The 13,276-nt window shown below is 50.8% G+C and overlaps 1 protein-coding gene across 1 annotated transcript; it reads right to left on the reverse strand.

Moving 5' to 3' along the window:
• Positions 1-1,619: 1,619 nt before the first annotated feature.
• On the reverse strand, positions 1,620-12,033 carry LOC104643108 (5-hydroxytryptamine receptor 7). Its single transcript, XM_075750763.1, has 3 exons — positions 11,954-12,033; positions 10,451-11,013; positions 1,620-3,333 (listed from the first exon to the last, which is right to left on the reverse strand). The coding sequence occupies exons 2-3, from the start codon at positions 10,957-10,959 to the stop codon at positions 2,562-2,564; spliced, it is 1,281 nt and encodes a 426-aa protein (XP_075606878.1). The 5' UTR covers positions 10,960-11,013; positions 11,954-12,033; the 3' UTR covers positions 1,620-2,561.
• Between the last annotated feature and the right edge of the window lie 1,243 nt (positions 12,034-13,276).

Below are 13,276 nucleotides of genomic sequence, written 5' to 3' on the forward strand. Positions count from 1 at the left end.
CAGAAAATAAGCCAACCTATGCCACTATGACCTTAGGCACGTACATATGCTGCAGCAGAACGAACCAGACTCTTTTGTTATGCACAGAACATGAAATGGGCTGTGTTTGGGCTTTCACATCCTGACGAGACAGTCTGAATTAGCAGCTGGTTAGTTTTAATCCAGACAGCTCTGTCAAAAGGGCACCGTGAGCTCCATGGCAGGGAAGGACCTGGGGGAGCCCAGGGAGGAAATCAGATGCTGAACCAAATTCACGTCCCCGTGGCAGGCCAGAACCAGCAACCAGCTGCTGCTAAAATGTTGTGACAGAGGAGATGATGGCTCAAAGTGTTTTCTGGGAGGAAAGGAGTTGTTTTTGATAAACAGGTCCTGAGATGGACAGTCAGACCATTGCCCTAGAGACGTGGTGCGTGAGGACCTATTGTATAGGCTTGAAAGTAGAAGCATCATGAGAAGTTGCAACCAAGCTGAGGAAGGGTGATGAGTAGCGAGTGCACCAAGGTGAACATGCACAGTCAAGGAGAAGTAGAGAGGTTGTGGGGTAGGGATGTAACGTGGCTGCACGGCCGGGCTGCAAGGCGTGCAATGCTCTGCCTTCAGCAGACAGCGTGGTCCTGTGACGAGGGGCTCAGGCAGCCTGGCACAAACCTAACGCCAACATACAACTGTAGGTAGCAAACCATGGGAGATGATAGATAGAAAGCTGTCAACCATCGTAACAGAATCACTCACAACTCTCCAAAGAGCTCCTGGGTGGGACAGCAGGTGAAGCAGGGCTCCAGTTAAACCTTCAGGTTTCCTCCTGACTAGGTCTTCCTTCAGATCTCTTTACTGTCTGATCTTTAAGCATTTCCCACTGGAGACCCATACAATGGCTACAACAACCTCCCCTGCTCCTATGTGCAATTCTGGCTCCGGCTGTGAGGACACGAGCTTGGAGAACAACATCTGGACACATTGCTGTTCCTGTGCCCAACCTGTGTCCCTTGGGACATTCACAGTGGGCTTGAACCAATTTCCCTGCTGTGAATTACCAGTCTAAACTGGAGACCCTGTTGGGCATCTATAGAAAAAGCAGGTATAAAAAGAAATAGGACAGAAATGTCTATTAAAAAGACAGGAAGTGAGAGCACAAAAGATTTCACAGGAGAAATCTTGATTACTAAGCCAAACCATGCCAGCAGTCAGCCAAACCTCCAAGAGCCAACTCATGGAGGCATTGTACTGCATGATGTTGCAAGAGATGGGACTACCACAACTCATACACTCTTCCTTGATAAAGAAAATCTGTAGTGGAGGGAGGGCTAGAAACCCCTTTTCCAAGCTGCCATCTGAACAGTCTGGCTTTAACAAGAAAACCCAGACAGGAGACATTCAAACTGACCCCATGGAGCAGATATCGTCTAGAAATGGACAAAGGTTTATGGGGGCTACAAAGCAAGGTTGATACAACAAGGTTGGTCAGGAGTAAAGACGACTGCAGGAAGACAAGTCCCACTATCACATAAAAGTAAAGAGATGCTTTAAAGTTGATGTGACCAAAGAATCTACACCAAAATAAGGAAACCAGACTTTTCTTTTTTTTTAAAAAAAAAGGATACATCATTTAGTGTATTTTTTCAAGCTTGCTGGACATCATACTGAAGCACTGTAAAGCTGTCAGAGAAATTATGTACTTTGTTCTGTTGTCAACCAAAGCGTGCTGTTATGGAGTCAATTAGCCACAAATTATGAACACACATCACTTGTCTGAGAATGAATTACAGTACAACCCAATAAACATAACTGTCTTTGCTCACTGGTCATTGCCCTGATGAGGAGGCTGTTGGACTTTCCTATCCAACCATAAAGGAAACTTCATGTTCATTTGTGTTCTGTTCTGCGAGCGTGCCTCTTTCAACTGCTGCAGTGCTACAGCGTGAGGGGAAACGGGGTCATTGGTATTACTGCTCTGACGTGCAAACCTGGACACGAGCTCGGTGTGTAAAATGCAATTACATCAGTGGAAAGAGTTCGTATAAGCTGGAATGGCATGAGTGCTTGGATCTACAATGGAGCCTATAGCTGCTGTCATATTCGATAGAGAAGTGCAGCCAGTATCATCTTTACATAGTATATTGTGTGCCCTCCACAGACCTTAGAGCCCTTTTCGAAGGTGGAGAGCCACAGTCTTATCAAGTTTTCAGTTTGTTTTTTTTGTTTGGTTGGGAGAGTTTCTTTTCCTTTCCTTTTTTTTTTTTCCTTTTAACAGATGGGGAAACTGAGGCACAGAAAGGTGGTGTGACTTGCCCACAGTCGGTAGTAGAACTTGAACCCCCAGTCTTGCTCACGGCTGCTCAGGTCCCACCTGGGACATGGTGAGAACCCACTTGTTCCCGAGGCAAGGAGAAACGTAAGTCCTCCTGTGGCGAGGGGAAGAGGTGTCACTCTCAGTGGCAATGTCTGGCAGGGGGACAATGGCACACATGGTTTCTGCCAGCCCCGAGAGGCAAGAGAAGTGAGGAACCTGAAATGGAGAGGCAGGAGTTCATTGGTCAGGCACTGGGCGAGAGGACGCGGCTCTACAGGATGCATTCGTGCCTCTCTGTGGCTTTCAGAGCCTCGTGCATGCTGGCGGCGGAGAGCCTCCTGTTGATGTTCCTGTACCTGCACCTCAGGAGGTTCCAGAAAGTAGTCCTCAAGTCTCGGTTAAAGAAAGCATAAATCAAGGGGTTGATGAGGGAGTTGGTGTATCCCAGCCAGAGCAGAGTCCTCTCCAGCCGTAGGGGCATGCAGCTGCAGCGGATGCCACAGATGAAAGGCCGAGCCGTTGACATCAGGAAGAATGGAAGCCAGCAAAATGTGAATGCTCCCACGATAATGCCGAGGGTCCTGGCTGCTTTCTGCTCCCGTTTGAAGATGGAAATATTCTTTCGGTCTTGCCGGAGCAGTTTGGAGAGCGTGGCGCATTCCTCCACTGCTTTGGTACGCTTGGAGCTGTGGTGGCTCCGGCTGGAGGCCTCCAGGCAGTAGACGCCCTCCTCTTCATAGTGCTTGGGGAAGTTCATGAAGCGGTGCTTCTCGGCGCTGACCTTGGCGGCTTTGTAGATCCGGCTGTACATGACGAGCATGACCGCCATGGGGATGTAGAAGGCAACCCCCGTAGAGTAGACTGTGTACCCAAAGTCCTGGCTGATGAGACAGACTCTTTCCACAGTGACGTTCTTGGCCCAGCCAAAAAGAGGAGGAAGGGTGATGGAGGCAGACAGGAGCCAAACGATGAAGACCATCTTGGCCATCAGCTTCCCATTTTGTCTCACGGGGTATGTCAGTGGCCGAGTGATCCCCAGATACCTGGAAAAAAGAAGAGTCGCAAAGGGTTAGGAGGGCTGCAAGGTGTGAAAGCTGTTGGGTGGTTTTCATTCCTAATCAGCTGTTAATGCTCTGTCATGCGAGGGTTTTGGCCCTGGAGGGGGACACAAGAAATGAATTCCCCAAATGGAAAATGCAGCTGCACTATCCTCTGTGAAATGCATTTCACACCCCTTCAGCCCTCTTGCCTAAACACCCTGTTTCGACTATTCCCCACTGCTTTCTTGCAACCGCCCCATGCATGACACGAGATGTCATTTAACAGCTGAGCTCAGTCTGAGCTCCACACGGTTTCCTTGGGAATAAAAATGCTTAAAAAAGCTCAGTTTTCCTCCAGAACTAGTTTGTACAGAGAACGTGCAACAACTCCCAGCCATGGCATGTAACTCATTCCAGACTGTTGTCCTCCCAGGGAAACACCCAGGAGCGGGATGGGTGAGCCACAGAGATACTTGCACCAGGATACATCAGGACTGACTGCAGACGAAATGAATACTCATACCAATGTTTAATGGGATGTGCGAAGGACAACACCCTTCTCTTATTTGTCCAGGCAGCTCGGGAACTCGGGGAAGAAATTCAACCTGTCCCTGAGGCAGCATGTGAGCAAGGGGAAATCTTGCCGTTGGGAAGACTTAAGGATCATAGGATCATAGAATCTTTAAGGTTGGAAAAGACCTCTAAGATCATCAAGTCCAACTGCCAAACCGTTTGTGTCTGGATGGTCACAGAAAGCAAAAGCTAGTGATCAGGCGATGGGCTGTGGTGCAAGATTGAGCTGTTGACTCACACCTTCCTTCAGCTGATGGACTGTGTGTTTCCATCTTGCAGCACTGGCACTCATGGAAGACACCACTGTCAGCAGCACACCCTATCACTCCCCTCTCCATCCAGCCTGCATTATTAGGTCGAAGCTACAGGTTCCTGCAACATCTACTGGAGATGACCTCTAGAAACTGACAGGAGCGAGTGCCACTTGCAAACAGCTGGAGCAGTCTGCTCCCTTGCATGGCCCATAGCCATTAAAGCGATGGTGTCCATCCCTCCCCGGGGAGAAAAACGAGAGGAGTGCCGAGTCGGAGATCCCAAAGCATGGGGTGACCCACAGATTCACAAATCTTGACGCCTGGAGTTAGGAGTTACCTTGCTAGCTTGACCGAAAGGAGCTGGAGACTGCATCACCCATCAGCTCCTGGTTAGACTATGGGGGGGTAATTTTGAACCACCCTGAGCCTTAATTGAGGGGGTTCATGTGACTAAGAAGTTGTGTCAACTGTCAGTTGGTAAATTATAGCTGTAAACTAATAAATCAGTAGGGGGGAGCTGGTCACTGTCAGCCAATATTCCCACTGAAAAACTTCTGCCTCCTGTTCAGTCTCCATCAGCCCAGCAAAAGCCTCCAGCTGTCATATGGATTTCTTTCATGTTACAGCCTTTTTGATTCACACCTGCCTGTTGTCCGGAATTTCTAGGCATTTTTAGACAGGATCACATCACCTCTTAATTGTTTTGGATAAACTGTGTTAGTCCAGAGGGGCAGTGAGAACAGTAGCTGTATGGATACTTTTTGCTGAAAGCTTTTCCAGGGAAGAATGGGCTTTTCCGCCAAGAGAAAAAATTCTGCAGAGAATTTTACCTCTGTTGTATCATTTTTTTTTTTTCCAACAATCAGTCTCATTGTAGGCGTAAAGAGATTTTTTTTTTCTTCCCTGATTATTTCCCTTTTCCAGATCCTCCTCCAAGATTGGAAGAAGATGGAAATAAAATTAAAAAAAAAAAAAAATCCAATTCCTCCTCCCCTCCTGACTGCTAAACAAATTCGAAGCCCGAAGAATTCTCCTCTGACTCCCCGATAAAATGAATTTGATTTATCCTTTTCCTATTTTCCTCTGCATTTTCTTCAGCTGGCCTTACAAAAACCAAGCCGCACTCTTGATGACCACCTATGCTGCTTGAACACCCGGCAGTGGTACAGGCTGAAGGACGACACTCACAGACGCGAAGGCAACACAACCTCTCAGGAAAAGGGTTTTAACCCCATCACCCCATGGGGCCCTGTCTACGAAGGAGGAGACCTGATGAGATGGACAACAGAGCTGGTTTTGGTGCTGTCCTTCCAAAACATACCATTGACTCCTTCCTACCTGGGCTGAGCACAGCGAGAAGTGATGAACCTGACTGGAAGATCGGGACTCAGAGCGACGGGTGGGAGCAGGTTGGAGGGATGCTGCCGAATATCCCTCCGGCTGAGGGAGGAGCTTTGGAGGGAAAGCAGACTTGGTGTCCCCTAGGCTGGCAGAAAACCATGCCCTGCTGTTGCATCTCCAAATTCAGAACCCAAAAATCCCTTCTCTGTATAGCCAAGCCAAGAACTTTGCAAACTAATATATGCTGTGTTGTGTGATATCCTTTATTATGTTATTACTGGTGTTTCTTTAGAAGACGATCCACTCGGGATTTGCTGAAACTTCAAGGAATTTACACGCTAGCCAAGCAAAATGCACAGTGACAAGATTTAAAAAGCAAGCAAAGCTGACACATTTCATCTGCGGGTGCCTTGTGCAATCGCTGCTGGAGGAAATGGGGCCGTTTTGAGGTCTTTGCTTATAATCTTGATGAGAGCGGGAAAACCTCAAAATAGGCCAGTGTTTGCAGCAGTGCGGGAGGCGACATTGCACAGACACGCAATGAAATTCAAATCAAATTCTCTGGCAACATTGCACAGACATGCAATGAAATTCAAATCAAATTCTCTGGCTTTGATATTTATTTATTTTTTTTCTTTGTGTGTGTGTGTGTCTTGTTATTAATCAAGTTTCGTGGTAATCAGATAACAAAAGCCACTTCCCGGAGCAGCGATTTACCGGTGGTTTTTGCAGCTTTGGAGGACCCCCACCGTGCATTGCTGATTGTGTAGCTACTCGTTCCTTCTGCAATAAACTCTTCCCACGTCCTGATTCCTACGGATGCCTGGGCAGACCGAGCCCTGGCCGTGGGGTAGGAGACCTGCCCCAGGCTGGGCTCCACCATCAACCCCATGGATAAGCCGATTCAGTTCATTCATTCTACGCTCAATGGTAATCATTGAATCCTTATGCCGGGGATTAAGTAATAAAGAAAAGCAAAACCTCTCCAAGGTGCCCCTATCTCCATTCTGCAGCTGGCAAACTCGGAAAGGATGAAACTCTGCTCACGTAGGTTGGCTGAGCCCAAATAAGCCCAGAACTGGGGTTTCCCGGACCCCACTTTTTTACCGCAATCCCATACCTCCTCTGGGCCAAATTTAAGCTCCGTGCCAGGTTTCCAAGCTGCTGCCATGCCTGCCTCATCCTGCTGAAGGAGAGGGAACCTTCAGGTGGAGGATGCAAAGGGCAGCTGGAGGCTGCAGCTACCTGTGGCTTCATCTGCCCAAGCCTTGAGCCAGGGCTGGTGGGAGCACCCCAGGGACGCATTCCAGCTCGCCGGAGATTCAGCACAGGGACCTCCCTGGCCTGGGACTTGTTGGGATGAAGGACGTATGAAAGGCAATCCAGCAAAATGCCGTGCAGGTTTTATCCCACCGACTCTTTCTAGAGGCATGATTTTTACTGAGGATGATGTAGATTTGGAACATATCATCTGATTTCAGGTAAAAACCACTTATTTTTAGGGAGAACCCCAGCAGAGCTGCCTGGGAAATGGATGGAGACTTTTTTCAGGAAAAACCTGAAGTGATATGTGGGATTTGGGGAGCTTCTTTTGTCAGCTGCTTGGCAGTTTTACGGAGAGCTTCATCAAAAGCTGAACAGCCAAAAGGGTTTTTTTTGTTGTTTTGTTTTTGGTTTGTGGCAATAAAGAATCTATAACATTGGCAGGCTTTTATTTAAGAAAAATGTAAGAGAAAGACGGATGTTTCTAGCATTTTTCTTTTCTGATTTAAAAGAAAATCAATCAAACCCCGCTCACGAAAAATTAGTTCTACCAGCTCCAATCAAGAGGCTTTTAGAAAGCGCTCTGCATTAATAATCAATAATAGCAGCCTACATTTTAATAGTACTCAGCATCTCAGGCAAACCAAGCATCTTTTATATCTAAGCTAACCTAAATATGAGGACACTTTAGCCATCAATAAAAATGCAACCTCGTCTTTGGCAGAGACAGGCAGCTGTCTAACAGTGCTGACCAAGTTGGCATTCAGGACAGAGCTAGAGAAAGGGTTTACGTTTCCAAGAAGCACCAGTGCTGTTCCTCTTCTTGCTTGCAGGACAGGAGGAACAGCTTGCCACCATCGCTGGTGGAAATTTCAGTTAACGCCTCACTGAGATGAACAACCATTTCATCTTTTTTGGAGCAGCTGTTTCAGGCTCTCTGCAAACTCAGTGATCCTTTTGCTTTAGCTTCATGGACGGTTTTGCTTTGCGTCAGCACAGAAGCTGAAAAGTGTGCTTTTGGAGATGCTTCCATCAGGAGCTAAACAAAAAAAATCTACCCATCCCAAGGCTGGGGGGATGTGGTGATTCAGGCATGGTCCTGGATCCGTGCTCTCCCTCAACCCACCTCCATCAACTGCCTTGTTGGAACAGCGAGAATGATGGGTTGATGTGGAGCAATGATGACTTACAGGATGCTCACGGTACTGCCCCAGGGCAATCCACAGAGCCCAGGGCCTGTTCCTGGGGACCCTCAGGGCAGAAAGCAGCAGCACAGTGTCCCAGTCGCCTTCGTGCATCAGAGGACGTCCCAATTATTCCTGCCCCCCCCCTCCAAGCCCTGGTATGGACTGAGCCTGCCAGCCCCCCGGCACTCGCTGCATGCCTTTCGTCCCACCCAGAGCCGAGGTGGGCACAGCCAGGAGGACTGTCCACCCCTTTCCTTCTGCTCTGCCCGTCTTCCTTCCACTCAAATCACAACCTTTGCTCTTTTTCTCTTTTCCCTGCCTTGAAATGCATCTCAGGCAATTGCCCTCTCACCACGCAGGCTCTGTGGCAGCCTCTTGTATCCCAAGTTTTTCCTCCATCACCCTGCTGAGCGGTCTGAAGCATAGAAAGGTCAAGCTGTTGTATAAAGCACCCGGCAACCTGCTCCCTCTGTCATTTATTTTGCTGCAGCTCCTCTTTCCTCTCCAACATCCAAGAAGGATGGTGGGGTTTGCTCGGCAGGCACCTGGAGATGTTGCAGCAGAACTAAGTAGGTGCTTGAGAGCTGCGTGAGACAGGACACGGGAGCGTGTCCCTCTGGTTTGGGATGGCTTTCCCACTCTGCAGCTCAGCGTTGGCAGCATAAGTTTTGCAATAAGGGCCTAAAGTTCTGGGTGACCTGGGCAGAGATGCTCCCCAGAGAAGTGGGGGGTTACTGGAGGCAGAAGAAGCGTACCCACAAGTGCCTCCAGCATCGCCCAGTTAAGATCCTCCTTGGCTGTGTGACCAGTGGGCGCAACTTAGAGCAGCCTGGGGGGTTCCCAGTTCAGCCAGGGGTTTCACTTACACAGATGCAACTCCTGTCCGTCCTACATTGAGAGTTTCCTCCCCACTGCCTTCCCTGAGGCACTCAGCCTCAGGGATTCGGCCTCGGCATGTGTGCACCCCCTCGGTGCTGGTGTCCACACATCTCCAGAAACCTCCAGAAACCAGCAGGGAAAGACAGCCCAACGTCAACCCGAGGCACCTGCCTGCACGGTGTCCTTGGATTTTGGTCTGCTCATGGGAGCAGTGACATGGGGCGAGAGAGACGTGATGAACAAGTGGAATAAATTGCCATGATTTTTGTGAAAGGTCTGTCCTATTTGTGTGCATGGCTGGAAGAGCGATTCTCCAAGGGAAAGGAAAATAAAGGAAAGGGTAAGGGAAAGGGCAAAGGAAAAAGGAAATTTTTTAAAGCAAAGCCAATGTGATTAGTGTGTAGCTGCTTCCCTGCTCCTCATTGAGAGGAAGCATTGACATATTTCATTACTGCATTTAATCTCTTCCCTCTAACAGAGGCAGACTTCTGTCAGCTCTGAATACACCTGCTTTTTTTTTTACAAACAGGCTTTTTATTAAAACCGAGCAAGTTCAGAGCAGAGCTGGACCTTGCCGTGTGGCCTGGAAGTGATTTCACTTCCAACCTGCAGCGCCGAGCTGATCGGGGCCGTGGAGCAAAGGGCAGCTCCTCGGGGAGCGGGGTGCGAGGGCTTCGGAGCAGGAGTTGCTGTTTGCTTGCTGGGGGGATAAATCAATCATCAGCAGCAGGTTTTTCTCTGTGCTTTCTGCTTTGTCACCAGGTTTCACATCTGGGGTGGGTGACCAGGGAGGTGGTATAGCTGAAGGCACGCATCTCCTCGGCTGTCTCCCTTCCCTGAGCTGCTTATCACCAACTAGCCCGGCTCAGCAGTGCCGGCATAAACCCAAACCAACCCCTCGAGAAAGCCAGCGTGCGAGCGTCAGATCTGGATCCGGCCCACCGGCTCATCAGCGCAATGTCCCTAATGACGCCGGCTGCTATAATTAGACCCACGGGAATGCTGACTTGCCCAAGTCTTGCCAGTTTGCCAGATAGGCTTAGCCTTTCCCTTCTGACCCCAGGTGTGGGAGCTGCAACCAGCAAATCCTCACAAATGCATGCGCTGGGCTAAACCAGGGGGTTCAGGGATTTGGGATGGGGTGGGGGGAGATGCCGACATCCTTAGCCAAGGCACAGGTCCAGGGAGCAGCTGAGCGTCCCATAGAACTGGGCTCCAGGAACTCCATAACACATATTTTTGAAGTGCATGTAGCGGGGTTTTTGTTTTCTTGCATAATTCTATGGTCCAGCCTCCTCCCATGGAGAAGGTCAGGTCACAGGTCTATCCTCTAGGCTCTGTTCCTCAGGCCAAGGAAGAACAATGTGAAGCAGCTGCCTAGAGGGGAAGGACTAAGCAAGTAACTTCTCTAAGTTACTGGAGAAAGCACCTTAAGACCAGCTCTTCCAAAGGGCCAGAGGCACCTAATTCATGCAGAAAGCCGTCAATCACCCCGTGCACCTGGAAAACACATGCAGAAGCACTGATCCAACCAGGAACACGATTCTAGTGGTCCTCAACCTTCAGAAACACCCTTATATTTGACCCCACCTGAATACATGGAAGTGCCTTGTCCTTCCTTACCTGTCCACGCTGATGATGCACAAGGTCATGATGGAGGCGGTGCAACACATAACGTCCATGGCGATAAACACATTGCAAAAAACCTTCCCAAAGAGCCATTCTCCCCCCACCAGGTCTGTGATGGTCACGAAGGGCATGACAGCAAAGGCCACCGAGAGGTCGGCGGCTGCGAGGGACACCACCAAGTAGTTGGAGGGCTGCCGGAGCTTCTTGACGATGCACACGGAGATGATGACCAGCCCGTTGCCAGCGATGGTCATGAGGATGATGATGGAGAGCACTGCTCCGATGATGATCTTCTCGGTGTCCCCATAGAGCAGGATCTCCTCGCCGCAGTCCGTCACGTTGGTGAGGTTGGAGGATGGCAGGTCTGGCTCGGCTGGGACGGAAGGTTCCTCAGTCATGAATGGATTCGGGAGCGACTTCTGAGCCGGGTGCTGCTGCTCTGCGTTCTCCACAAAGAGAAGATGTTGCTCCAGAAACCGCCTGGGGCTGGCCCTTAGCAACATGCTCTGAGCTCACCACAGTGGGCAATGGCACGAGTTTTCTCCCAGCAATGACACCTCCAGTGACAAACCAGAACATTTTATCATAAACAGGCTAAGCAAATAAAATATTCCACCACCCCACCCCCCAACCTCATCTCTTGCCTCCCAAAGCTGCGGCTGGATCTCACGTGCTCAGCCAGAAGCTGCTTCCCAGCTCTGCTTGAAGACACACAGTTTGCAGGAGGATGCTCGGAGAAAGCTCGTCTCCACTTTTAAAGGAGCACAAGCTGCCCAGTCTGCCTGCAAAGGCTGCCTGATCCTCTGCGTGCTTTTCCAGAAGGACAGATAACGGCAGCCGATCGTAACTGCTCATGTTATTATGCGTTACTGCTGTGCTTCTGGTCTTGCACTTCTCCTGTGCATCCGGACATTTAAATCCCATGCAACCACATGCATATTGTCATACGTGGGTAGCGAAGAATATGTGACAGCACGAGTCACAGCCACAAACGTGTACACACACATCACCGGCTCTATCTCCTGCACGCGTTAACACATAAACTTCAAAGCTGTGACTGTCAATCCATGCACACGGCATGTAACGGCCACACGCCACCGTACATACCCGCAGGAGCACGGTGCAGAGCTGCGGATGGCAGTGGGAGCACATCCATCACATGCAGCACCCCCAGGGTACCACGCACAGTCAGGGCATCCCAGCCTGCGCCCGGAGCCGTGAGCATCACCACCACGCACGCAGCAGAGCTACACGGAGACCAGCTACCGCGCTCCCACCCCCGGGTGTTCGCCCCTGTAAGTATTGCCCTGCCATCAACAGGGAAACTTTAGGGCAGGGCTGGCCCCTAGGCAGGACTCCAAGCATCACGCACAACCCGCATCCTCCTCTTTTTGTTTCAAAGCCCCTTTTCTTCTTGAAGGCAGTTTTGTTCAAATCAAAACGGGATTGCAACACCCCCCCACCCCCAGGCTGGGGTGATGGGGGTCCCAGAGTTACCTGTGCCGACGGGGTGAGACATCCTCCAGGCGAGCCCCTGCGAGCTCCGGGCAGGCGAGAAAGCAAAGAGCCACCCCCGGAGCATCCTTCTCCCCTCCCCGCCTCGCCGGTCCCTCCTACCGCCCTCCCCTCGCCTCTCCCCGGGCAGGGACCCAGATGGTCCCTGGCTCCCTCTGAGCCCCAGGGAGGAGCAGAGACCTGGTGTGGGGGGGTCCAGGCCCCTGTAGCCCCCCCCCCCACACCCCCCCACACCCCTGCAACGATGGGTGAGGGGGAACGAGCGAGGACCTGAAGGGAAAGGCTGGAAGTTGAGAAGATGCCTCTGAACGCCGTGGTGCAGCGCAGCGAGGCAGGCGCTGGAGGAGCAGCCTGAAACCCAGCAAGCAGGGTACAGAACAGGGGTGCAGACAAAGGCTATTTCCAGAGCACCCTTCCCCATTATTATTTTTTTATTTCATTTTACAGGAGAGGGTTTCTTTCCCTGCTCCATGCATTTTTACACCCCCCCTGCTTGTAGGAGGTCCCGAATTCATTCCGCTCCGCACTAAAGAGCAGCAAACAGCCAGGGAGTGGCAGATCCCTAAAGATGAGCCTTTCCCTCATCCGAGTAAAATCGAAACAGACACAATAAACAAATCAGGCAAGAGCATGCAGAGATCCACATCCATTTCCCCCTCCACCCAATTTTTCAGGGGTGTTTTGGTGATGCTTGCTCCGGCAATTCAACCTGGGGCATCAGACAGCTGCCGTTCGCTCCTCCCGGGGCAAAAGCAGCTGAGCAGAGTCATCTCCTGCAGTGGTTCCTCCTAAAGGCAGCTCCCTGGGAGCTCAGCCCGTCTGCTGCCTCCCTGGGGGGGTGTGTGTGGACAGTACGGGGCTTCTCCCCTTGCACAGGTGCCATCCTGCACCCCTCGGGGTGCTGGGTGTCCAGCCAGGAGAGGTGCAGACTTCCGAACTGTTTGCAGCTTCTTGCTGCCCTGCCTCATGCTAAGCACTTTGGGAGCTAGATGGGCACCTCCACCCCTGGTGCCACCAGCTGCTTTGCCCATCCTGGGGCTGCGCAAGCACCCCGGCACCCTCCAGCCCTCCCGGGGACGACACAGAGGGATGATTATGGGGAAAAAAAAAAAACCCTTTAAATCTCTGAGATGCAGAGCACCGCATTACTTCGGGTCAGAGTCGGCACCAACCCCAAGAGATTTTTGGGGCAGATGTTCCCTGCAAAAGTACATGTGCAAGGAGAGCTCTGGTGAGCTAAAACGGGGCTGTTAAGGCTGTACTTAACACTCGGGTTTCTCCTTTGCTGCTCGAGCATCACAGCGT

The sequence above is a fragment of the Balearica regulorum genome, chromosome 4, assembly GCF_011004875.1.
Source record: "Balearica regulorum gibbericeps isolate bBalReg1 chromosome 4, bBalReg1.pri, whole genome shotgun sequence".
NCBI classification, from domain to species: domain Eukaryota; kingdom Metazoa; phylum Chordata; class Aves; order Gruiformes; family Gruidae; genus Balearica; species Balearica regulorum.

Coding starts and splice junctions, on each gene's coding strand:
- LOC104643108 (XM_075750763.1), bottom strand. CDS start 10,959: ATGTTGCTAAGGGCCAGCCCCAGGCGGTTTCTGGAGCAACATCTTCTC. Junction 3,334..10,450: donor TGCATCATCAGCGTGGACAG/GTAAGGAAGGAC, acceptor TCTTTTTTCCAG/GTATCTGGGGATCACTCGGC.